Source organism: Rhinatrema bivittatum, chromosome 15, assembly GCF_901001135.1.
Source record: "Rhinatrema bivittatum chromosome 15, aRhiBiv1.1, whole genome shotgun sequence".
Classification (NCBI taxonomy): Eukaryota; Metazoa; Chordata; class Amphibia; order Gymnophiona; family Rhinatrematidae; genus Rhinatrema; species Rhinatrema bivittatum.
In genome coordinates, this window is record NC_042629.1 from 46,764,382 (window position 1) to 46,791,439 (window position 27,058).

The 27,058-nt window shown below is 43.4% G+C and overlaps 1 protein-coding gene across 1 annotated transcript; it reads right to left on the reverse strand.

The window, feature by feature from the left end:
* Positions 1–648: 648 nt before the first annotated feature.
* NDUFB4 (NADH:ubiquinone oxidoreductase subunit B4) lies at positions 649–15,524 on the reverse strand. The gene is made up of 3 exons (XM_029579274.1): positions 15,309–15,524; positions 2,683–2,829; positions 649–814 (listed from the first exon to the last, which is right to left on the reverse strand). Exons 1-3 carry the CDS (start codon positions 15,483–15,485, stop codon positions 752–754), a joined length of 387 nt encoding a protein of 128 aa, XP_029435134.1. The 5' UTR covers positions 15,486–15,524; the 3' UTR covers positions 649–751.
* Between the last annotated feature and the right edge of the window lie 11,534 nt (positions 15,525–27,058).

Genomic DNA, 27,058 nt, shown 5'->3' on the forward strand with positions numbered 1-27,058 from the left:
ACTATTGTTTTAAATCTGCCCATTGCTAGTTTCATGGAGCAGCTCCTAGTCCTATTTGAAAGAGCAAACAATTGTTCAATTCCACTCTATTTTTTAAATCTCAATTATACCCACTCCTCTCTCTTCCGAACTAAAGAGGCTGAAGCTGTTTGGTCTTCATGCCGAAAGGAGCGTCTCCATCCCCTTTAGCATGTGTTACTCTTTTCAATATCTAGGTCTTTTTTTGAGATGGGGCGACCAGCACTGCACACCATATGCAAGGGGCAGTCGCAGCAGGGATCTAGAGAAAGACATTATGATGGTCTCAGTTTTGTTCTCTATTTAGCCACCTCTCACTGCGCTGAAGATTAAGGGATTGTGCACAAGACCGGAGAGGTCCAGTTACTTATGCAGCAGATTCTGGAATAGAAATAAAGCAGTAGGTTATTCGGCTAAATTCCAAGCCTAAAAGCTTGCACAGATGATACGTAGAGGCTGTTTGATGTATTGTTACTATCTAGCATAGCGCCAGAGGCTTATTCCTTGCAACAGTAGTGCAGAGTAGTACTGAAGTAGGCCTCAGTCCCCTACCTGTGTGCATCTGAATTTCCACCAACACCCACTGGTAAACCACATACACCAGGCTGAATCCAAGAGAATGGAGACTGGTAAACACACACAAGAACCTTTATTTTAAGAAGAACTCAATTCTCTTGTTATTATACATAAAAACACAGAGTGGTCGTGCTACAGTCCTGTTGCTTCCAGTGCCTCAGTAGGATATGGCGTATGGCCGTTCCCACTTGCCCTCTTTGATCAGCCTTTCTTTCCGGTCCTGAGTACACAAGGTGACAGGAGAGAATATTTGTGTGTCAGTGATGATGCAAATGTAAATCAAACCAAAACAAGAAGGGACAGGAGAGAGCAGACAGTGATGGAAAAGCAACTTCGATAAAGTACAAAGTTAGGTGTGAGCTGCAAACAGCTGGATGCTGATGAACATCCAGATGTTGCAGCTTTCTATTCATCTCTGGCCAAGTCTCCCCCCCCCCCCCCCCAAGAGATTGAAATTTCAGCTCTACCCCGACCCAGCCTTAAAGGGTTAAATGATGGGCACAGCTGTGGCTTATGCTGCTGGCTGTGTAAATGAATAAAGATTACATTTAATGTAACACTACAAGTTGTACTGTTAATACTCCATCACCTAAGGAAGTCTTTCCTGAGCATAATAGGCATCTCTCTAGGTAGCAGAATGCACGGACAAGTTTTCTGTTTCTTCACTGAAGCTGCAGCAAACATTTTCACAATATTCTCGCTGCATGGGTCATTTTCTGCAGTGGATCTACAGCAAAGCCTTCATTTTCACAAAAACAGGAAACCCTACTTTGTACTGACAGACCTCGCCTATTCAGAACCAAGAGGTGGGTAGGGGCGGAAATCACAGCCATATTTACAAAGTCTGGATAAAAGCCTTGGACTCATTCATAAATAGCTGGAAGCGCAGAGGCAAATACTGTATCAGACTGCAGCGGGACCTGGAATCCAAATCCTAGCTGAAGGGCACAGCCAAATGGCTTCTGCAGCCTTACTGCAAGTTACAAAATTCTTGGCTAATTAATACCCCAAGGACCTGTGCAGAGTAATAACACAGGCGCAACAGCTCCTGCAGCATCAGAAAAGCTTCCATTTGCTCTGACAGGGAGAGAGGGCAGGTGCATTAGTCTGAAATGTTGTTGACTTACAACTCCACACAAGAAGAATATTAAAAGGGTTGCTCTTCCAGCATGAAAGCACTAATGTGGTTTTATTCATTAAAAGATCTCGCCCCACTGTTTGATATCATGTGAAAATTGGTATATAAATATAAAACTGCCACCAAACAGCTATGTGGTGTTAAACAGCCATTGTAGGCAGCATAAGCCATTCATTGGTGCACAGCAAAAGGCACATGCCCCAGCTATTATCAGGCTTTCGCACCACTGCTAACAAAAGTCAACCAATCTTATTACACCGCTAGCTGGCTTATTCTCTGTAGCCAAAAAATATCTTTTTGTGAAGGAGAAGCTAAGCTTTCTACCCATTGATTCTTGTGTACGGTGCAAGATAAGGTGCCAGGAGCTGAAAAATGGGCCCGAGCTTTATAACAAGCTAGAAGAGGTCAAAGCTCAATTAACCCCACTTCACATTTCCCACCCCAAAGTCGATCATTTAAGCTCCTTTAGCTGCACACTGATTAGCAGGGTCAAAGCAGACAGAAAACTACAATCGGCCACAGACTGCTCCTCTCAGGCATAATCTGAAACTATAATTTATCACATATGCTCTAACCCCGAGCTTGAGAGCAATCTAAAACCATTAGCAGCTTTAGAGATGTGCAGTTCTATTTTGCCAGAAGTTAAAAGGATTTCTGTTTAACCATTAAGACTCACGTTACTTGACCTTTTCAGTTTGGTTTGGTACCAAAATCATATTTCCTTTTCTCAGCTTTCAAGGGATCATTCTGAGAAACTCACAAGCATTTTAATGTACTTTTAGAGATTGCTACATCTACCATATAATCTTCTTGAATCTATCCACCAGCCCCTCCAAGTATCCTAGAAACAGATTATTTTATATAAAACTCTTATGATCTCCTGGTTTCCTCCCTAGTCTCTCCAAAGAGCTAACCCAAAAGTAGATGTGTTCTCTTGCCAGAAATCTTACCCTATCATATTTGAGGACAAAGTACCAGAAAAGAAGGGGTCCAACCCCACACACGAAACCAAGCAAGGAAGTCTTGGGCGTAGGCCTGAAGTTTGGGTAGACGTTTAACATTCTGGCATAGGTCCATCGGGTCAAGGCAGGATCTTCCTAAAACACACACACATTAAAATGTCATCAGTAATACCAAATATCACACATTTGTAGAGCAGGATTACAGAAGGGCAGGTAACGTGACAAAAGCAAAACTCCATGAGCAGGGTGGAAAACCAGAAAGGTGTAGAAAACATGAGGAGGAATCTAGCAAATCTCAAAAAATGGCCTAGGGTCTAGCAGCTAAGATTGAATGCCAAAATATACAAACTAATGCATTTAGGATGCAAAATCCCAAGGGTACAGTATTGTACGTAAAATGTTTCTAAGCAACAGTAAAGCCAGAAAGATGCTTGACTGCAGAAAGGAATGGTCAGCAGAAAAGGGAGGTGATAATGCCCCTGTACAGGTCCCCTGGCGAGACCTCGCCTGGAATACCATGTACAATTCTGGAGACCGCACCTTCAAAAGGATATAAACCAGCTGGAGATTGGCCAGAGGGTAGCTACTAAAATGGTCACTAGTCTTCATTCGAAAGCATATGGGGATAAAGACCAAAACATACCATACCCTAGAGGAAAGGCGAGATTTTATTTTATTTAGATTTTTATATTTCACCTTTTGGAACTTCAAAGTGGATTACATTCAGGTACTGTAGGTATTTCCTTATACCCACAGGGCTTAGGATCTAATTCTTTTTTTTTTTGTACCTGAGGCAATGGAGGTAAAGTGACTTGCCCAAGGTCACATGGAGCGACAGTGGGATTTTATAGACATTTAAATATCTCAAAGGGTTCTATGCACAGGAGGCAAGCTTCTTTCAACGGAGCTCTAGAATGAAGGGTCATGCGACTAGAGTGCAAAGGCTTAGACTCGAGTAATCTTAGGAAATATTTTCTTTACATAGATGGCAGTAGATACATAAAACAGCTTCCCAGTGAACATGGTGGAGACAAACTGTATCTGAATTCAAGAAAGCATGGGCTAAAAGGTGAAATTTAGTGTTACCTGTAAATTTCCTTTCCTTGAGTCCTAGCAGACCAGTCTGAACTCCTGGGATTTCCCCTTTTACCAGCGGCTGGAGGCAGAGAACTTCCTTTTTCTTCCATGCTATATATACTGGGATAGCTGGAAATCCTTCAGTAGCTTACTGCCCTAGCTCGAACAAACTACATACATACATATATATACATATACACATACATACATATATATCTTAGGAGGCAAAGAGGCAGCAGATTAGTAGAAGTGAAAGTACGATCTTGAATTTATGGACTCCACATGTTCCTCCCCCCCCCCCTTTCTTTCTCCAAGACACCTAAGGAACTAGCTTGAGTTGCCTTTATGGACATGTTTCCATTTGGTCCCTGTCTGCTTCCCAATTGTCCTCTTACTCTTCTTTTCCCCTTTGGAAGGGATGTATACTGGTCTGCTAGGACTCAAGGAAAGGAAATTAACAGCTAAAACTAAATTTGTCTCTCTTTTCATCCTGCAGACCAGTCTGAACTCTTGGGATGTGCCAGAGTAGTATTAAGCTGGGAGGAGTAGTGTCTCTATCGCTGTCAGCACTTTCCTGCCAAACCCCTTATCCTCCTTTACCTACATATCCAGTTTATAATTCTTTACAAAGGAATGCAATGATGCTCAAACCACCACCCTGCAGATTTCTAGTGGAGATGCTGCCTTGTACTCTACCCAGGTCAACATCTGGGCTCTGAGTGAGCTGTTAGGCCTACCGACACCTGCTTACCTCAGCGCATAGATGCTACCACTACTGCTTCCTTGATCCATCTTGAGATGGAAGCTATGGAAGTGGCCTGCCTCCTCCTTAGACCCCCAAACAAAATGAACAGCTATCTGACTATCCCAGTATATAGGGACCTTCATTTTCAGTTTTTATTGTTCTTTATTTTTCCCAGGAATTTATCAGGGTTTATTAGAACAAGACTAAAATCAGTTGAAAAAAAAAAAAAAGCTCCATTTTTCCAGGTAAATATTGGAGTTTATTTTGGTGACAAAAGCCAAGACAATATTAAGTAGATTCTCCCATTCAGCAGCAACCCCATATCTACACCCCCCACCCCAAGAATCTCCCTATTTTCAGCACCCACTCACTACAACAGCTTTTATCCCTTGCCAGCAGTGGCTCCTGGCTTCTCCTCTCACCTTCGGCAGATACTCACTGACGCTCCCATGCTCTGCAGCGCTGCATGTCTGCTTTTGTGCGGGCCAGGAAGTGCTTCTGGCGATTTGGCCCACTTCAAATGCATTCACGGCACCAGACGGTAAGCACTTTAGCTGCTTCAGGGCGAGGAGGTGGGACTTGAAACACAGCATGCGCTTTGGCCTTGAAATGCTGCATCTGCAGCTCTGGAGAAGCTTTTTAATCAGCCTAAAATTAGGGTGAATATCTGTTTAAACAGATTGTCACCTGTGGGGAAAATCCGTGAATTTATGGGTAAAAAAACCCATCAGTTTAAACTGAAAACAAAGGACCCTAAACATAATACTGAAGAAAAGTTCTCTGCCTCCACCTGCTGGTGAAAGAGGGGAAATCCCAGGAGTTCAGACTTTTCTGCAGGATGAAGAGGAAACTGGGGATCTCTAAGGGAGTGATGGGAATTATAAAGCTACAGGAATTGGGCAGATGGGCCATATGGTCTTCTTCTGCTATCATGTTCCTATAAAATTGGGTGCATAAGACAAGCAGTAGATGTTTCAGCACAGGAAGTCCCACACATTCCTCTTAAACAGCACAAGTGCGAAGGTCACAGTTCCCAGCTCTGTGCAGTATAAGCCAATGTTAATCTTCCAGAACACAGTCTGGTGACCAAGTTAATCCTCTTGGATATGCAGAAAAAGGCCAACAAGCAAGCTCCAATCCCCATCTGTAGGGCTGATAAAATGTGTTACAAGAGTACTACTCCCTTCAACCTGCAATGTACAGGTATAGAAACATAGAAATGATGACAGAAAAGGACCAAATGCTCCATCCAGTCTGCCCAATACGCTTATGGTAGTTTGTGCTGAGCCATGTAGGTTGCCCCATGCTCATAGGTTTCCCAGACCATAAAAGTCAGGGCCCTCTCATTGGCTGCTGTTTAAATCCAGCTCCCTATCTGTTTCCCACACTAGCCCTTCTTGATTGCTGTTGCATCCAATTCCCTGTTACGCCTTGCCATTGAAGCAGAGAGCAATGGATGAGCTGCATCAAAAACAGTTATTGGCTAAGGGTAGTAACCTCCACATCAGCAAGAAACCCCCATACTTGTTGCCCCAGACCGTACAAATCGAGGCAAATGATGAATCTAGGTCTAAGTTTGTACCTGAGGCAATGGAGAGTAAAGTGACTTGCTTAAGGTCACAAGGGGTAGCAGCAGCAGGATATGAACCCTGGCTTCCCTGGTTCTCAGCCTCCTGCTCTAACATCATCTTCATCCTCTACATACTTTGCCTTGACCTGATGAAGAGAACATCCGTGTGTGTGCCTAGCACTGAGGAACTAAGTTAAACCAGTAAAAGTGTCATCTAAAGCTTTGGTCATCTTTGATTCTACCTGCCCAAGAAACTACTGTAAAGCCCAGACTAGGTAAATCAGTTGGATGCTTTCCTCCAAATGCATGCAAGACCTTCTTTTATACAAGTAGTTTGTTTCTTTATTATAATCTCCCTTGCATTTCCCTCCAGTACTGATTTGTTCACTTCAAGACCTAATAAAACCTCACTCTTCCATTTTGCACCTCCTGAACTGATCCATGCGAGTTCTCAGAAGCTAGAGGGGGGGTTGCCCACTGCACATCATAACATTCAATTAGACGGTTGAGTGTTACATCTTACAGCACAGGGGTTTCCAGACCTGTCCGAGAGCCTCAGCTAGCTGTGCTTTCTGCATATCTACAAGGAATCAGCAACTCTCTCATGCAAATTCCTTGTGAACATCCTGAAAACGGGTCCATCTTGGGGTCCCTAAAGACTGATTTGGGAACCATTATTAGTGTACTCTCAAACTGCAATAGCAATCTACTTTTTCACCAGACAATTAACTGATTAACTTTCCAATTATTGGGATGCCATTGTCTTTAGGAAGCACTTAAGATAATCACCAGGTTTTTGGTTAAAAAAATTATGCTACAGCATACTTTTTATTTACTAGTTTTATAGGTTCCACAAGTGTGAAAGTCAAAATAATTTAAGACTAAAAAAAAGTCCCTTCTGCCTTTGTTACAGGTTGCATACAGCTTTCACAAAGCTTCTAATGGGTTTGCAAGCCCATGCTTTCTGCTTCTCATCCTGTCTGCCAAGAGAGTCAGGATTCTGACAGCACCCACCACCACCACCACCACCACAAAGAATTACAGTAGCCAGATAAGCAGGGCTCAAGGCAGGTACAAAAACAGAAGGAACATTAATGCAACAGCACAGGTCTGACCTGCATCTGGGGACAAAGGTAAGCAAGCGGGAGGGAGTGGTGTTAACACCAAACCAAAACCATGCCCTTATTCATTTCCCTAATCCCACATCACTGCACAAAATGTCAAGCTGAAATGGCTCCTGCTGTAAAACAAAACTAAAAAAAAATGAAGTTACTGGATTCTGACTCACTCTAATCGCTGCAAGATCGCCTAGAAAAAAGCAGCCCGTGCATTCCGAAATGTCACACCTTCCTCGGTCCTCATCTTCTCGCAGGACGGCTGAGCTTTCATTGATTTTGTTGTTAGCAAAAAAAAAAGCTCTGCATCATTTTGGCATAACAAAAACCAAAGATGCAAAGCACGTTTCCCGTCCCAAGAGGAAAGGAATCTGAGCACAGGCCTCCAGTACTGCAAAATGCAGAGATTTACAAAAAAAAAAAAAAAATTCATGAAGGGGAGTAACTTCACAAGCCTAAGTTAAATATCCCTTAGAGCCAGCCCAGCCTGAGAAGAAAGGCCATAGGATGGAGCTCTCCATATACTGAGCAGTTTATGCAGCTCAGGAATTTTACAGGACTTGAGAAGCACATTGTATGTTAGAAACATGTTTATCTAACCAATAGTCCTCAGGAGAAGATGGTAGGACTTTCACTTCCATCTCATAGTAGACGAAGGCTTGGGTGTAGCATCCATAGGAGCAGATGCAATAAATATGCGCAGAAAGCGGGCGCTGAACAGTCAGCACCCACTTTCTTAACGCAACCCCACCCCCACGGGCACCATGCAATATTTAAATTAGGGAGTCGCGTTAGCAAGGAGGCGCTAGAGTCGCTTGCTCACCCTTAGTGCCTCCTTGCTAACGAGAACCCGACTGGCATCGGCCGTCCGCCGGTTTCGAAAACTGACGCTGAGTTCATCGGCGTCTGTTTCCTAAACGCCGCACTGCCAGGGGTTTCATAAAATGGACGCTTGTCAGTTGAGCATCCGTTTCCTGTACCCAACTGCCGGCGTTGTTTTTTTTTGGGGGAGGGTTAAAAAACTTTATTTAGGTTTTTTTTTTCCTTCTACTTAATATCACAACGATATTAAACAGGAGGCAGTACAGAAAAGCAGTGTTTTCTGCTTTTCTGTACTAGTTTTAAGAGCGCTGAGCTATTAACACCTGCTCCGGGCAGGCATTAATTTCTGATCGCTAAAATGTGCATCCTACATGCACATTTTTATTTTTTTTGCATCGGGAGTGAATACCTAATAGCCTCATTCACATGCATTTGTATGTGATGAGCGCTGTTAGATTCACCCCGCTTGGGACGCGGATTGTATAGGGGATTAACGCCTCTACAACGCACGTCCAACTGCGGGTTATATATTGCATCGGCCCCATAGTGTACAGTGGTGCACAGGCATCACCAACTTTGAAACAGGGTGAGCCGTACACCACCAACTGCTTGCCCATACAGGAGAGCGGCGGCCGCAAAGAGGAAGAGTACCACTAGGCCGCCGGTGAACCCTAAGTTGTTGGCAGCCAAGAACAGGAAGAGGCCCGTGAGGCCACCGGTGAACCCCATTTCACTGGAGATGAAGAAAGAAGAGGTCCGGCAGGTTGCCAAAAAGAGTAGCAGGTCCGGGAGGCTGTCAATGGCGGAGAAGAGGAAGAAGCCTGTTCTCCTGCTTCTGTGTGCCGGCCCTCAAACCACGTGCAGCTATTATGTACCCTATGCTGATCTTGTGTATTGCAAGATCAGCAGAGAGGAAGTGCTAGCCCTGCAGATTTTGAATAGTGTGGGGCAGGCACACTAAGAGAAGTGGGAAAATGGATTCCTTCTTCTTGGCCACCAGCAGCCTCCCAGGCATGCTCTTCTCGGCCACTGGCGACCTTCAGGACCCGATGGAGAGCCTGCTTGTGTTTTGTCTTCATGTATGTGAGTGAGAGGGAAAGTGCCTAGGTTTGAATGTGTGTGTGCATGAATGAGAGCCTGCCTGGGAGCGAGTGTGCATGCGGGAGAGAGCATGGGAGCCTGCCGGGGAGGGGGGGGGGTGGGATTTGAATGAGAGAGAGAGAGACCAAGAGAACAAGTGGGAGTGAGAGCCTGTGTATGGGTTTGAGGGGTTGAGTGGGAGCCTGTATGTGAATGTATACATATGTATGGGAATGGAAGCTTGCACGTGAGACAGCAGGTGAGTGAGCGCCTGTGTGTATATATGTATGGGAGTGGGAACCTGCATGTAAGAGCCTTGTATGTGTGTATCTGCACAAGAGAGCATGTAAGAGTGAGAGCCTGTGTACATGAGACAGCATACAAGAGTGAGAGCCTTGTATGTTTGTGATAATGGGAACGTGTGTAAGAGCATGTGAGTGAGAGCCTGTGTGTGGGAGGGAGTAGGAGCCTGTAAGAGCTTACGTGTGTGTAGGAAAGGGAGCTTGCATGTGAGAGCCTTCATGTGAGAGAGCATAAGAGTGAGAGCATGCAAGAGTGGGATCCCTGTGTGAGAGCACGCATGAGAGTGTGTGTGTATAGAGGAAGGGAAGAAGACAGGAGGAGAGAGAAAAAAAAACAAAATAAGAGACCCTGAAAAAGGAATAAGAAAAACAGACAAGGGAAAAAACTGGGACCAACTGATTAGAAAAGTAAGATCAGACAACAAAAGTTATTTTGCCTTTCTGCAATTAGAATATACCACCTTTGGAATGTGCATTTCTTATATACTTGTATTTTGCTTTTTCTTCAGTATTCCAGAGATCACAGAGTCTGGGTTTACCTGCATATTTCTGTTTCTAATTTTGAGCAAGCCTACATATGTGAGGGCACTGGCATGTATATGAGAGGGAATGTGTGAAAGAATGAATGTGTTAGTGGGTGTGAATGAGGTGAGAGAGTTTGTGTGGCCTTACCGCCCCCAATCTATGATAATCTCAAGATGAGTAGAAATCAAAAGGTCCCAGGATTGGAGAGTTTTTTTTAATCCTTATTTTTAATTATTGAGTGTAATTTGATGTTTCTATTGTTCTGAAACGTGTTGGTTTTTTTTTGGGGGGGGGGGGGGAATATTAGAACTTTTTTTAATTATTGGATGTTTTATTCATCAGATGTTTTGAAATATTTTATTGATGTTTCAGAAACATTAGAACAAATGTATGCAAGGGGTTTTTTTGTTTTTTAAGTTACTAGATGTTTGTCAGCTGTGTTGACATTTATTCATTTTATCATTATGGTTTTAATATTATGAATGTTTTATAATCTCTTGATTTTATTGTTTGATGTTTTGCAAGGAATAATACAGTGTGGTTTCCAGTAGTTTATGGTGGCATATTTCTATTTTGTATTTGGTGAGGTTCTGTCTGTATTTTAAAGACTCAGTTCTTGTGTAACTTGAATTTTTGCTGATGTACTTATTACTGGCTTTTATGGCATTATGATCCTCTCTTTCTCATTTCTATTTTAAAACAGAAGTTTGCTCTTTATTAATTTCATTTGCATGCAAAAAAGTGGTTTTGAATGTTCTTGCAGAACATTTTTTTTTTCATTCACATTTTATTGTAACTGATGTTAGTAGATTAGGCAATTATTTTAAGGGTTGGCTTTACCTAATTTTCCCTCTAAGGATTGGATTGCTGTGAGCATACAATTGATAGGCTTTTTGCATCAAACAAAATAGTGCTCACAAGATAATGTAGGAGGGAAGACTGTGTCCTAGGACACCTGACAGCAGCAAATTTTCTGGTGCACCACCAACTTCAGCAGCACCCTATGCCCGGGGGAAGAAAATCAGATTCGGCATTTCCCATTACCCAGTTACATAGCTGCTCACCATAAGCATGCAAAATATTGGTCTTCCCTCCCACCCTCTCACCTAGTCCCCAGTTCAGCAAGCGCAAAATGTTAAAACCAGCAGCCTAAGACCATTTATTCTATAAGCCTCTGGCTTATAGTAAAAGAACAGTACAAACTCAAAGCCCAATATATCTCACATTCCTAAAACTCGTTTTGTTTTACTGATGTCTCCTCCTGACTATAAATGAGTAATGACTTTTACTATTTCCAATGCTACCAACTTCAGATTGCTTCCTCATACAGTATTGTTACCATATTATAGGGAACCCACAACCTCCTGAAAAATCAATACAGCTTCTGACAGCAAACTGTAAATAAAACTGCAGCAGAAATCTTCTAAACCTTTAACATGGAGATTAACAGTATTCTCCAATAAGAGATTCAACTAAGGTGGTCAACTAACATCTCCTCTCTTAGATATCCTTTTCACTTTAATAAGTCTCTAATCAAAAAAATAGCAAGTCAATTTGATATATTTTGCATAGGACATAGCTTACGATATTTGTTTTAATGCATCCCGAAACATGAGGTGAAGGTGTTTTACTGCTGCCTCAGCTTACCCAACCTATGGCTGGGACTCCATTCTTAAAGACTGCTGACATCAGCCTCTTGCATTTGAATGCTTTAAATAAAAGGATAAACAAATAACCTATCTGTATGAACAAGAAACCAACGGAACATTTAGTTCAAAGTTATACAAAACACAATGGAACAGCAGTGACCATTAACTTGCAATTTTATTGCGAGTGTTGTGTGCTGAAAGGGCCTCTTGGAGAAACTTTGTTAAATTACTTAACAGGCATAGCTGGAGAGAGTTCTTTGATAAGAAAAGTGATAGTACACCACTGATAATTATGGTATGGCCAAGAAAAGCGAATAGTTCTGATCTTCTTGTATCTGTAGTGCAGTTCCTAATCATCTCTTTTCTCCTCCACAGACTGTAATCCCTTTGGGAACAGGAACTGGTTTTTTCTTCTTCTATGGGTGTGTAAATGAAACAGTTTATTTCCAAGCATTTAAGTGGGTTAACATGACAACCACTCTATTTTTCTATCAGGCCAATTCAGTAAACATTGCGGGAGAACAGGCACTCCGTGTTGAGCGCCCACTCTCCTGACACTCACCCAGCCCCCCCTCTCTCCTGGGCGCGTGATCCTATATTTAAGTGAGGGTTCGTGCTAAAAGGAGGCGCTAGGGACAATTACGCGACCCTTTTGCCTCTCCTTGGCCCAGGAGAGGTGGCTCTGTCAGTGGGTTCAGGAAACAGATGCTCAATTTTACGAGAGTCAGTTTTCTGAACCCGCTGACAGCAGCCCATCCAATCTATCCAAATTACATCATGTTGTATACCATGACCTAAGCCTTCCCAAACCTGTCCTTTGAACCTGTGGCAAGTTGGGTTTTCAGGATACTCACAATGAATATACATATAATAAAATGCTCATACAATGGGTTTCCTGTGTATGCAAATTCTTCTCATGCATATTCATCAAGGCTGACTGGCCATGACCAGGTTATGTTTGCAAAACCATGCCACAGACCAGGGATGGGCATGCCCAGTCCTGGAGTGCCATAACAGGCCAAGGATTCAGGACATCCATAATGAATATGCATGAGATTTACATGCAAACAGACCTCATGCATATGCATTGTATATATTCTGAAAACCAGACCTGCCTGTGGCACTCCAGGACCAACACTGCCTACCCCTGCCTTAGACGATTTCACATTTCTTCAGGCCTGTGGATTCCCTCTGCTTATCCAAGGTTTTCATAAAATTACTGATTGTCTCCATTGCCTCACCTGGGATATTTATTTATTTATTTGTGGTTTTTTTCTTGACCGACCATCAGAGATATCATGCTGGTTTACATGTAACAGGGGGAAAACAAAGCAGGAAGAGAGCAGTTACAAAAAACAGGTTAAAGAAGAACTGTGAGGTGCAGAGGAGGGTGCACGTAGGAAAGATAGCTTAAGGCTTGAAAGCGGTATAGCAAACATATACATAATATGTGTCCCAACATTTAAGATAGGATGAAGGAGTGCAAATATCCAATAGCACGTACAATGTGTGGACAGGTTAAATGAGCTATAAATTTCACAATATTTGGATGCTGAGAGGCAGCACCGGATGTAGAGACAAAGCTTTACATACAGGCGAACCTATCCAGGTTGAAAAGGGGGGAGAAAAAGGAGGAGAGGGGATCTCTATGGGAAGAAGGTAAGGTCGATAGAAGGAGATAGATTGAAAGGTTATAGAATAGAGGATTTAAGGGTAGGTTTGTTTAAAGAGCCATGTTTTGAGTTTTGATTTAAATTTAAGTGCACACTGCTCTAGTCTGAGTTCAGGTGGCATGGCGTTCCGGGCATAGGGGCCGGCGATTGAAAAGGCACGCTCTTTTGTAGATTTGAGGTGAATATGTTTCGGGGGGAGGGTGTGGAGGGTACCCTTGTAAGAGGATCTAGTAGGTCTGGTTGAGGCGAGGAGGCGAATAGTGTCTTTCATCCAGTGCATGTTTGTTTTTGTTGTGGAGGGTTTTGTGCATTATAGTGAGTCTTGTAAGTTATGTGCTGTTGAATGGGGAACCAGTGCAGGTCTTTGAGAGTATAGGGGTGATATGGTCACATTTGCAAGAATTTGTGAGAATTCTCGCAGCTGCATTTTGTAGGAGTTGTAGGGGTTTAATTGTGGCTTTGGGTAGACCAAGAAGGAGGGAGTTGCAGTAGTCTATTTTGGACATGACCGTGGCTTGCAGGACAGTACAGAGGTCACTAAGATGGAGGAGGGGGTCTGATTTGTTTTTTTTTCCCCAAAGAGTATTGAATTTAAAGAAGCACTCTTTCATGGTGGCACCGATGAATTTTTGTAGGTTGAGGTGATTATCAATTGTAACACCTAGATCTCGGGCTTGGAGTGATAAGGAGGTGCTTGCAGAAGGGGCGCTCTGGGCGAGATTGGGGGGAAGAGATAATGAGAAGTTCAGTTTTAGATGTGTTAAGGGTGAGGTTAAGAGAGGTGAGGAGGCTGTTTACAGATGAGAGTGCGTTTTCCCATCTTTTCATGGTGGCGGCTAGGGAGTCTGTGATAGGGATAAGTATTTGTACGTCATCTGCATAAATGAAGTGTGTGAGGTGAAGGTCAGAGAGGAGTTTGCAGAGGGGAAGTAGATAAATATTGAACAGAGTGGAGGAGAGAGAGGAACCTTGTGGGACGCCTCTGGAGAGGTGGATCGGTTTCGATTCACAATTGTCAATTTTTAATTTTGTAGAGTCTATTGGTAAGGTAGGATTTAAACCAAATAGATGGGGTGCCAGTAATGCCAATTTCACTGAGGCGCATAAGGAGTATGTTGTGGTTCACTGTGTCAAATGCCGCTGAGATGTCAAGAAGTGCTAGTAAGTGTGAGTGACCTTTGTCAAAGCCTCTTAGAACGGAGTCAAGAGAGTGAGAATAGGAGGGTTTCTGTATTAAAGAATTTTCAAAAACCGAATTGGAAAAAGATGTTATATTTTTCCAAATGGTCAGAGAGTTGAATGTTGACAAAATGGGAGGCTGGAGATGGGCCGGAAGTTGGAGAGGTCATTGGGGTCGAGACTAGGTTTTTTATCATCATCATTCCAAGCATTTAGCATCCTATCAATAAATATTTGCTGGTGTTACTCATAGTAAAGTCTACATCCCTATCAATGGCTTACACATCCTAGTGAAATTTTAAAGAGTTTTTTTTATCCTCAAAATCCACAAAATTAGTTTTTAAGATGGCTGAGAGTCCAGAATACTACAGATCTCATGGGTAAGAGTAGAAGACGATAACCACAATAAGTTAGAGACAAGAGAGGCTATTAGGATGCTGCTGACAAACAGCAACTCCTGATCACCAGCGATTTAGACTAGCCAAATACCTTCCTTTTTTCAAGCCACTGATTCAGTCCTACGCCATCAAAAGAATGAACTCATAGCTCTGATTTCCATAAGAAAAGCAGAACTTCATGCCCATGCATGCAATGGAACAAAACTTGAACTCCATCAGCCTGTCCTGCGAACATGGACCCATTTAGCCAGCCTATTCCTCCTAGCCAGAGCTGGCAAATGGCCCGAGCGCCAAAAGAGGGCACTACAGACCACGTCTGGCTTTTTTGACCTTCCTCTCTCTCCAAGGGGCATTCTGGTACTTACTACGAAGATTTCATGGAAGAAAAACTACAACTACCCACAATGCACTGGGGCTGCTCAGGCCCAGCACGAAGGCTCCGGCTGCCGCCCTGACCCCTAGGACTGGGCAACACTCACTACTAGCGTCCGGCGGTGAGGGTCGTTCAGCTGCAGCTGGTACTGCCTCTTGAGTCGGGCCCGCAGCGCCAGCCTCTCCTCCGCCGCCTTCCGTTGCTCCGGGGTCAGGTTGTAGTACTCCCCGGGCTCCAGTGTTTGCGGCCGACTGGCCAGGGGTGCCTCCTTGTAGTCCGCCATCTTGGAAACGAGCCGGGGGGCGGGGGAGGCGCATGCGCCTCCACTCAAGCTTTATTGAACACGGACAAGAGCGAACCTACGGTGTCAGCGGAGTGTGCGCGGCTTCCAGGGGCGAGGAGTGTTTTATCAGGCTGGAAGAACTTGGTCTTGTAGTTTTTTTCTTAAAAAAGAAAAAGGCCCACATTTTTTCATTCTAGGTTTTGCAAGGAAAACCCCCCAAACAGTGGATTAGCAACAAGTTAAAAGAAAGGAAAGAGAGCCTCGGACTACATAGACAGTTTTCCAAATTGAGAAAGGTCAATGGTGAAGTGCCCAGGAATCTGTACTGGGATCTGTGCTGTTTAACATATTCGTAAACGATCTCGAAAAGGGAACGAGTGAGATAATCACATTTCCAGATAACGCAAAATTATTAAAAGTTATTACAAATGAGCAGACTGTGAGGAAGAAGGACCTTGGCAGTCTGGGGAGCTAGGCATCTAAGTCAGGGCCAGTGCTAGCTTTTTTGTTGCCCTGGGTGAACAATTACTGTGCTGCACTCCCCCCCCCCTCCTTCCCCAGTTCATTCATTCTCTATCCTGGGCCCACCAAAAAGAAGCCTAGCTCCCACCCGTGTTACAAACTTTAAAAAAGCTGAAGAGGTTAGGGCTGTTAAGCTTGGAGAAGAGACGGCTGAGGGGGGGATATGATAGAGGTCTTTAAGATCATGAGAGGTCTTGAACGAGTAGATGTGACTCGGTTATTTACACTTTCGAATAATAGAAGGACTAGGGGGCATTCCATGAAGTTAGCAAGTAGCACATTTAAGACTAATCAGAGAAAATTCTTTTTCACTCAACACACAATAAAGCTCTGGAATTTGTTGCAAGAGGATGTGGTTAGTGCAGTTAGTGTAGCTGGGTTCAAAAAAGGTTTGGATAAGTTCTTGGAGGAGAAGTCCATTAATGGCTATTAATCAATTTTACTTAGGGAATAGCCACTGCTATTAATTGCATCAGTAGCATGGGATCTTCTTAGTGTTTGGGTAATTGCCAGGTTCTTGTGGCCTGGTTTTGGCCTCTGTTGGAGACGGGATGCTGGGCTTGATGGACCCTTGGTCTGACCCAGCGTGGCAATTTCTTATGTTCTTATGTTTTGGATTTTCAGAAGGCATTTGACAAAGTCCCTCATGAGAGGCTTCTAAGAAAACTAAAATGTCATGGGATAGGAGGTGATGTCCTTTCGTGGATTACAAACTGATTAAAAGACAGGAAACAGAGAGTAGGATAAAATGGTCAATTTTCTCAGTGGAAAAGGGTAGAAAGTGGAGTGCCTCAGGGATCTGTACTTGGACCGGTGCTTTTCAATATATATATATATATATATAAATGATCTGGAAAGGAATACGATGAGTGAGGTTATCAAATTTGCAGATCATACAAAATTATTCAGAGTAGTCAAATCCCAAGAGGATTGTGATAAATTGCAAAAGGATCTTGCAAGACTGGAAGATTGGGCATCCAAATGGCAGATGAAATTTAATGTGGACAAATGCAAGGTATTGCATATAGGGAAAATAATCCTTGCAGTAGTTACACAATGTTAGGTTCCATATTAGGAGTTACCACCCAGGATAAAGATCTGGGCATCATAGTGGATCATATATTGAAATCGTTAGCTCAGTGTGCAGCAGTCAAAAAAGCAAACAGAATGTTAGGAATTATTAGAAAGGGAATGGTGAATAAAACAGAAAATGTCATAATGCCTCTATATCACTCCATGGTGAGACCGCACCTTGACTACTGTGTACAGTTCTAGTCACTGCATCTCAAAAAAGATATAGTTGCACTGGAGAAGGTACAGAGAAGGGCGACCAAAATGATAAAGGGGATGGATCAGCTCCCCTATGAGGAAAGGCTAAAGAAGTTAGGGCTGTTCAGCCTGGAGAAGAGATGGCTGAGGGGGGATATGATAGAGATCTTTAAAATCATAAGAAGTCTAGAACGGGTAGATGTGAATTGGTTATTTACACTTTTGGATAATAGAAGGACTAGGGGGGCACTCCAAGAAATTAGCAAGTAGCACATTTAAGACTAATCGGAGAAAATTCTTTTTCACTCAATGCACAATTAAGCTCGGAATTTGTTGCCAGAGGATGTGGTTAGAGCAGTTAGTGTAGCTGTGTTTAAAAAAGGTTTGGATAAGTTCTTGGAGAAGTCCATTAACTGCTATTAATCAAGTTGACTTAGGGAATAGCCACTACTATTAATTGCATCAGTAGCATGGGATCTTCTTAGTGTTTGGGTAATTGCCAGGTTCTTGTAGCCTGGATTGGCCACTGTTGGAAACAGGATGCTGGGCTTGATGGACCCTTGGTCTGACCCAGTATGGCAATTTCTTATGTTCATCCCAGGCAGGCTTCCATTCACACCCCCACTCATCCCAGGCAGCCTCCCATTCAAACACACAAACACACACATTCCAGGCAGCCTCCCTTTCACACACATACACATGCAGACCAGGCAGTGTCCACAGGTCATTCCTATTCTACTTCTTTGTGCGGAGCAGCTGTTCTGTGGCTCCGCTTCATGTGCTAGCCCCGAGATAATTCAACACTCAGGGTGTTAGCACTTCCTGAATTCTAATCTCATGCATTGCAAGATGAGAGTACATGAAGTGCTAGCACTACATTGAATACCACGGGGCCAGCAAATGAGGAAGAGCTGCTGGACAGGCTTCCTCTTCTGCTGTGGCCTCCTGCATCTTCTACTGCTGGTGGGATTAGACTAGCAGCAGCACAGGTCTTTTGCTTCTGCCGCCAGTGGGATTGGGTTCATCAGTGGCAGCACAGGCCTCTCCCTGCTCCCAGCGCCACCCCACCGGGTGTGCTGCCCCGGGCAATAACAGAGTTTGCGCACCCAGTGGCGCCAGGCCTGATCTAAATGGCTGATGACATTTAATGTGGACAAGTGCAAAGCAATGCACGTAGGGAAAAATAATCCCTTCTACAGGTACACAATGCTGGGTTCCTTATTAACAATCATCACCTAGGAGAAAGATCCTGGAGTCATTGTGGACAGTAAGTTTAAATCCTCAACTCAAGTGTGCAGGGGAAGTCAAAGAAGCAAATAGAATGCAAGGAATGATCTGAAAAGGAATGCAGAATAAAACAGAAAATTATATTGCCTCTGCATCAATCCATGATATGACCACACTTTAAGTATTATGTGCACTTCTGGTCGCCTCATTTTTAACAAAGCTGTAGCAGAACTAGAAAAGGTACAAAGAAAGGCAAGCAAAACGATAAATGGGATGGAAAAGCTACCCAGTCATGAGAGACTACACAGTTAGGGCTATTCAGCTTGATAAAATAGAGGTTTATAAAATTATGAGTAGGGTGGAACATTTACATTTTCAAATAATACTAAGACTAGGGGATAGTCTACGAAACAAGTAGCAGATTTCAAACCAATCCGACACTGTGTTTTCACTATTGCTCAACCAAGCCGTGGAATTTGTTTCTGGTAGATGTGGGCTTAGGCATCTAAGTTTATATTGTTATCCATACTGATCAATTTTGTAAATGGATTTAGCGAACTACCAAGTACTTAAATAATGTAGCTGGGATTGGACAAGCTCCTGGAGGAAAAGTCCATAATCGATTATTAGCCAGATAGATTTGGGAAAGCCAGTGCTTATCCCCGGGTGTGAGCAACAAGGAATGGATCTACTCTCTGGAATCTGCCAGGTACTTCCTAGTGATCAAAAACTAACAAAAAGATTTCACCAGCAGACTATATGAATATAACCTGACTGATTGATATGAAATGTTATTATAATAGACAATCATAATGAGACAACTCCTGATCATGCAATTGAAAGTGCACAGCTGATCAGTTTAATCCCAAAACCGAAAACGTGTATTTGGTTTGCTATGTGTAAACAACTTTCCTAATATCAGAAACTGCAAACATATCTTGTATCAGCATGGAAATCTTCGCACAAAGTACACAAAGGGGTAGATTTGAAAAAACTGCGCCCACGCATACTTTTGTTCGCGCGACCAGCGCAAACAAAAGTACACCGGATTTTAATAGATACGCATGTAGCCACGCGTATCTTTTAAAATCTGGGGTCGGCATGTGCAAGGCTGCACAAAATCGGTAGCCTGCGCGCGCCGAGCCGCGCAGCCTGCCTCCGTTCCCTCCGAGGCCGCTTCGAAAATGGAGCAGCCTCGGAGGGAACTTTCCTTCCACCCTCCCACACCTTCCCCTCCCTTCCCCCTACCTAACTCACCCCCCCCCCCCAGCCCTATCTAAACCCTCCCCTACCTTTGTTGGAAAAGTTACGCCTGCCCAAGGCAGGCGTAAGTTGCGCGCGCCATGTTCTGGTCCAGGGGTTGGTCCAGCCATGCCCCCGGGCTGGAACCACGCCCGCGTCCCCGCCCACAGAACGCCCCCAATGATCCGCCGGCTGCGACATGCCCCCGACATGCCCCCCAGGAAAGCCCCAGGACTTACGCGCGTCCCAGGGCTTTGCATGCGCCAGCAGCCTATGCAACATAGACTCGGCGCATGCAGGGGGAGCTTGGGGCAGGTTTTCGGGGGGGGGGGGGGGGTACGCGCGTATCTTACGCACTTACCCCTTTGAAAATCTGCCCCAATAGGTCTAGCGAAAGAAATCATTAGAACTAGGGGTCATGAATTGAAACTCAAGGGAGGACGTCTCAGAACTAACGTCAGAAAAGATTTCTTCATGGAGAAGGTGGTGGATGCCTGGAATGCCCTTCCAGAGGAGGTGGTGAAGACAAAAAAAGAATTCAGAGGGGCATGGGATAAACACTGTGGATCCCTAAAGGCTAGAGAATGGAAATGAAGAAAACAGTGCATGGGGGTAACTTGCTGGTGCGGTGGTTACCACCCTTAACCAGTAAGCCTTGATGCAATGTTGATGCAATTCAAACATTGTTTTCTGCTTCAACAGCAAGGAGAAAAGGGGAACTAGATTTAGATTCACCCAGCGTCTCCAATACCTATTGCACCATTTTCAACATTACACCACTGTTCCCAACCAATTGAGCCACAACAATGCACCTCTGCACCATACCTAAAATCTGGCACAAAATCAGAAAGCACACAAAACCAGCAATTCATCACATCACACGACAACAAAGACTATTACCTATAATAATCTCACCGATAACACAATTCCTAGGACTCTCTTTATTTACCTTAACACTATTCAACGCTCAGTCGCTCTCCAAAAAAATGGACATCCTCAGTGACTACCTCATAGAAGCCAACCCAGATATCTGTGCAATTACAGAGACATGGCTAAAACACACAGATACTGTACTCATAAATCAACTGCCCATACAATCTTACGACTTATTCTCCGTCCCAAGACCCAAAAAAAGAGGTGGAGGTCTCTTTCTTGCAACAAAAAAAGGTCTCAATATTACCTTACAACTTACCAATTCCTCCAACAAACTAGAATTCTCCCTCTTTAAATCTATACAAATCCAAATAGCTTTAGTCTACGCACCACCAGGAACCTTAGAATTGGATCCCTCTCTACTGATAGAACTTATAGCCAAACACATAAACGCCGACAAACCTGCTATAATCCTCGGAGACTTTAATTTACATGTAGATGCTTCTCCACAATCCATCAACTGCCAAACAGTTCTTTCCTCTCTCAAACATTTGGGCTTTACTCAAATTATCAACAGTTCTACCCACAAGGCAGGCCATACTCTGGACCTCATCTTTATTAACGAACCCTTTAACATTCATACTAACCCAACTTGCTCACCAGTACCATGGTCAGACCACAAAGTTATCCCCACCACCCTCAAGATCAACAACCCACCACCTCAAACCACTAACAAAACCACCATCCACTTCAGAAAACCATGCTCTCCAGACATACTCAGTGAAAAGATGTCGGATGCATTAAAGCAACTTGATCTCACAGACGCAACAACTGCAACTACCTCTTGGATCAATATTAACAATAAAATTGCAGATCAAATCTGCCCAACTACAACCAAAACCATACAACCCACACTAGACAATAGGAAACCTTGGTTTACACCCGAACTTAAATCCCTTAAACAATCTCTTAGAAAAAAAGAACAAAGCTGGAGAAAAAACCCAACCACTTCAACACATGCCATCTACAAATCCATCCTCAACAACTATAGGAATACAATCCTTAGAACAAAGAAAGAATTCTACGGAAAAAAATACACCACTTTATATTCGATTCAAAAGCTCTTTTCTCCTACGTCTCCTCTTTAACCAAACCATCTCCTCCTACTATCCCAGACCACCAAGCTCTCAACAAAGCAAACGAACTAGCCAGCTACTTCAAAACAAAAATCACCAACCTTACTCAATCAATCACATCCAACAGCCTTACCCTAACACACCATCTCACATCCTTGCCGCAATAAACCACAAACCTGGATTCATTCGAGCTCACTTCTTCACTGGAGATTGAAAACACACTCAAAAAATTCAAACCTTCCTCCCACCCATCTGACCCAATACCAACAAATCTCCTCATCGCCATACCAAACACCATCTCAAAACCAATTGCAGAAATTATCAACACATCCCTTTCTCAAGGTTTAGTTCCTAACCAGTTAAAATTGGCAATACTAAAACCATTACTAAAGAAACCAAACGCTTGCCCATCAGACCCAGCTAATTTTAGACCCATCGCAAACTTACCACTTATCGCCAAACTGATGGAAAAAATTGTCAACAAGCAACTGTCAGATTATCTGGAAGATCATAACATTCTATCCCCAGCCCAATATGGATTCCGAAAACGCCTAAACACCGAATCGCTCTTACTATCTCTCACTGACACAATCCTCGTTAATCTGGAGAATAAACAATCTTACCTGCTCATTCTTGTGGATCTTTCCGCTGCATTTGATACGGTAAAACACTCTACTCTAATAGACCAACTAGCCAACATAGGGATCAAAGGCACAGCCCTTAGATGGTTCCATTCCTTCTTAAGCAACAGATACTACAAAGTAAGGATAAACAACAAAGAATCGCACCCAATCCTGACAGAGCAAGGAGTCCCACAAGGATCATCACTTTCACCCACCCTCTTCAATATCTACCTCCTCCCTCTCTGCCATCTACTCTCAAACCTTAAGCTTACCCATTACCTCTATGCAGACGACATACAAATCCTCCTTCCGATCACAGAATCCCTTCAAAAAACCATCACGTACTGGAACGAATGCCTACAGCCCATCAAAAACCTACTCTCAAGCCTTAACTTAGTATTAAATGCTAATAAAACCGAAATGCTCATTGTCTCCCAGGATCCACGCACAATCTCTTCCAGCCTTTCTCTACCTAACACAAACAACTCATTCTCATCTGACGTCAGAGACCTTGGAGCATGGCTAGATAATCATCTAAACCTAAAAAAGTTCGTAAACAATACTACAAAGGACTGCTTTTACAAACTGCAAGTCCTTAAAAAACTTAAACCCCTCCTTCACTTCTCCGACTTCAGGCTAGTACTGCAATCCATCATTCTTTCCAAGCTCGACTACTGCAACTCCCTGCTACTAGGTATTCCCGCCAACACTATCAAGCCATTACAGATGGTTCAGAATTCAGCGGCTAGAATTCTAACTAGCACTAACAAAAAAGACCATATCACCCCAATCCTTCGGAGCTTACATTGGCTCCCCATTAAACAAAGGATACTCTATAAGGTACTCACTATCATCCACAAAGCGACAAATAAACTAGCTCCCATCTCATTAAGCTCTCAACTACAACCACACACCTCCTCCAGACCAATCAGAAGCGCATACAGAGGAACACTGCATGCTCCGCAAATAAAATCATCATTGAGCAAACGTGCGCTATCTTCAGCAGGCCCACACCAGTGGAACACGCTTCCCCCAGATCTTAGACTAGAACCCAGTCATCAAGAATTCAAAAAAAGACTGAAAACTTTTCTCTTCCAACAAGCTTTCCCAGACGCTTAATCTTACTATGACTGACAGACTTCCATCCCTTAACTATGGACACTGTATAAAGTACTACTTTTAAGAATCTGCAACTGGACAATTATCTGTGAGCTCAAAAATTCACTTTATTTCATATATATATTAGGCATTGCCTATATTTATATTTATTGCTACGTTAAATAGTTATACTTCTTATATAAAATATTATATTTCTTTATTTATTACCAGTTAAACTATTATTACTTTATTTAGCACTATGTTAAATTGTCAACCAGTTATACTGTTCCATATGTTATACGGTTCCATGTAAAGCTCCGCTCTCTGTTGAGCAGTTCTTCGTTTTATGTAAACCGGAGTGATTTGTAGTCCCTACTAGAACTTCAGTATATAAAAATTAAAAATAAAGAAAGAAATAGATTTAGACAGCAAGCAAGGAGGGCCCTGACCTTTACGGTCTGGAGAACTGATAAGCGTGGGGGTAATTTGCTGGCGGGGCTGTTACTACCCTTAACCAGTAAGCCTTGATACTTTTGATGCAACTCCAACATTGCTCTTTGCTTCAACGGCAAGGGGAATTTGGATTCAGACAACAACCGAGGGGCCCCGACTTTTATGGTCTGGGGAACTGATGCGCAGACATAAGAGAAAAAACCCAGGACTGCTTCTATGATCAAATCCATAAGCAAAGCAAGTCAAGCAGCACTGTCTGAATTTTCAAAAAGGCTCATCACCCAGTGAAAATGTTGCTAGCAGTACATTTTTATGGGTTATCATAAAGCTTGGGGATAACTGCACAGAACAGCAGGTGCTACCTTTAAGAGAAACATGGGGGTAACCTGCACGGCGTGGCAGATACAACCATAAGAAGCTTGCTGGGCAGATTGGATGGACCATTTTTGGTCCTTTACTGCCATCATTTCTATGTTACTGTGAAAACTGTCCCATACTGGTCACTGGAAATGTCCTGACATGGTACTATGTTTTGAAATTGCTCTGCATCAGGGTTACACTGCAATATGGTTCAGGAGTCCTGATCCTGCATTTTTAGTTTAGGTTCATTTTTTTTTTTCATTCTGATTTAAAAAAAAAAAAAAAAACACAAACCTGTGGAACCCTGATATCACCTCCTTTCAAGACGTTTTGTGCATCCATTGTCTTTTCTGTGAATAATTATTTCCTCGCATTACTCCTGAGCCATGTTCTCTGTAAGATGCCTGCACCCCATGCATCAGACCATGGAGGGGCAGCAGATGCCTGTCCTGCAGCTGCCAAGCTCTCTGTCCCTTCTGGGCTGGCACATCCTGCTTGCTAACCTTGTTTAAGGGGTGGGTGAAACAGTAAAAGTGCCACTGGAAGGGAAGAGGCAGCAGCTTTTTTGCTGTGGCGCGATCTTCACAGGGTGACCAGTGTTTGCCACATCTCCATTCTCTCCCCCCCCCCCCCCCCTTTTGGTTCCGATATTCTTGGAGGCTGAAACCACTCCCCCACCCAGTTCTCTCGCTGAGGGGTATCGTGAAAGCAAATCCGGCCCTGTTCCCCAGACCCAGAGGTTGTAGGTCATTTTAGTCTCATGGGGTTTATGGTGCAGAGCAACTGCAGCTTCAGACTGTGGCATTCGTCTTCCCTTGATTTCCAGGGCCCCTTCTCCTCTTCAACCTGCTGTTCCCTTTGAATCTATTTATTTAGTTTCGACTCCATGGGCACTTTCTTATTAGCGCAGTATGGATAGTGACAGGTGAGCTTTTTGTATGCTGCTCAGACTGTGCCAGGGAGAGTGAACAGATGTCTGAGGCTTCATCGGGGACCATTAATGTATGAAGAAGTCAAACTGCTCCATTGTAGAGCTGCGTTTCAGTCCTGCATGCTTATGATTACTGCCGAACCTGGGGTCTGGGTTTATACTGCACTGCTGCTGACTAATGACAGTAGAGTTGACACCATCTCCTTAGTGTCAAGGGGCCAGGCTCAAGAACTAGGTATTCACTGAGTGACCGCTATCCAACTTAAGTATTCCTGGTGTTTTTGCAGGGACCTTTGTTTTCAGCTTTTATTTTATTTTTCCTGGGAAGTTCAATGTTATAACAAAAAAGGACTTTTCCACTGATTTTTCTCCTGGGCGCTGTACAGTCATTTTTCCACCAATTTGTTTTTTGTTATAACATTGAACTTCCCAGCAAAAATAAAATAAAAGCTGAAAACGAAGGCCTCTAGATTTTTGTTAGAAATTCAGTTTGCAACAGTTACAGTAAAGAAAATAATTTGTAAAAACATTTCTTACTGAAATAATAATTGACAAGATGACAAATCTCTTATAGGAGCTGATTAATTGTGGTGGGGCTTCAGGAACGTGGATCCCAAGCTTCCAAGCTTTAGGGACAATGTTCAGAGTGACAATAAAGAAACTTTCCAGTGTATTGAAGTGTGGGTGCCTGTCTGACTGCAAAGTGGCTTTCAGGCTAAGTAGTCCTTCAGCAATCTTGCCTGGAGCCTGAGTCTCTGCACACAGAAACGTGAATTTTAAACGCCCGACGCATGCCAAAACTGGGAGACAGGTGGAAAGGTCGGGCGGGCGCACGCCAAACGGATTTTAAAAGTCGATCTCCTGCTGCGCGCATAAATGAAAAGTTCCAAAAAAAGGGGGCGGATGTGGGCGGAGCAAGGGCGCTCCCGGGTTTAAACTTCAGATTAGCACATAAATACTTACGCCCACAGCCGGGGTCCCCTGCTGCATAACTTTACCTCTGCTATGGAGGACAGGTAAGAAATGAAATAAAGATAAATAGATGAGTGAGTGAGGGTTTGAAGGGTTGGAGCTTAACAAGCAGCCAGGGTAGCAATGGGATTTCCATCCCAGTTACACCTCTAAACAGAAGGCGCATGGGAGGAGGGTGTAACCCGCCCAGAGCAGCAGTCACCATGGCAGTGCTCATCATGCCTAGCCGTCCCAAGTCAGTATCTTCAGGCCTGCTGCTAGCACAGGCCTACGGCAGCACCAGAAACCTCTTTAGCCATGTTAGAGTGTCAGGGGCTTAGCAAGAATGTCAAACCCTTCATTTTCCTTTCAGCGGGAAATAAAAGCCAGAAAGAAAAAGAGGTTTCTGTCTTGTTGATGTGATCTTACCGTTGCAAGCAAATTAACTGAAGACCCCAAAATGTTACGCTCTTCATGGAATTGTAATCATTATTTGCTCTGTGGGTGCATTAGTTCTGGTCACATAGGGCAGCGTTTATTAGCGGGCCTGGATATGGCTGTGCATGAGCTCACTAGCAGCTCATTTCCTATGTAATGGGGTTGGAGTCTCTGCTGTGATAACATCTCTAGCGGGGGATGACAATCCTTGAATATATCACAACCAGGAATGGGAGTTTCAGATGTCATTTGTCTCTGTTATTGGGTATAATGGGTAACTTTTTTTTTAAATCTATGATAGCTAACAGTTGCCAGATTCCAACACAGCCATTCTTTGGTACAGAAAATCTTGACACATGCAAAGCTACTTTCAGAAAAAGCATTTAAAAAAAAAAATTTTTTACCAGCACTGCTAACCTATCTAGCAGTAATTTTTTAATTTTGTTTTAA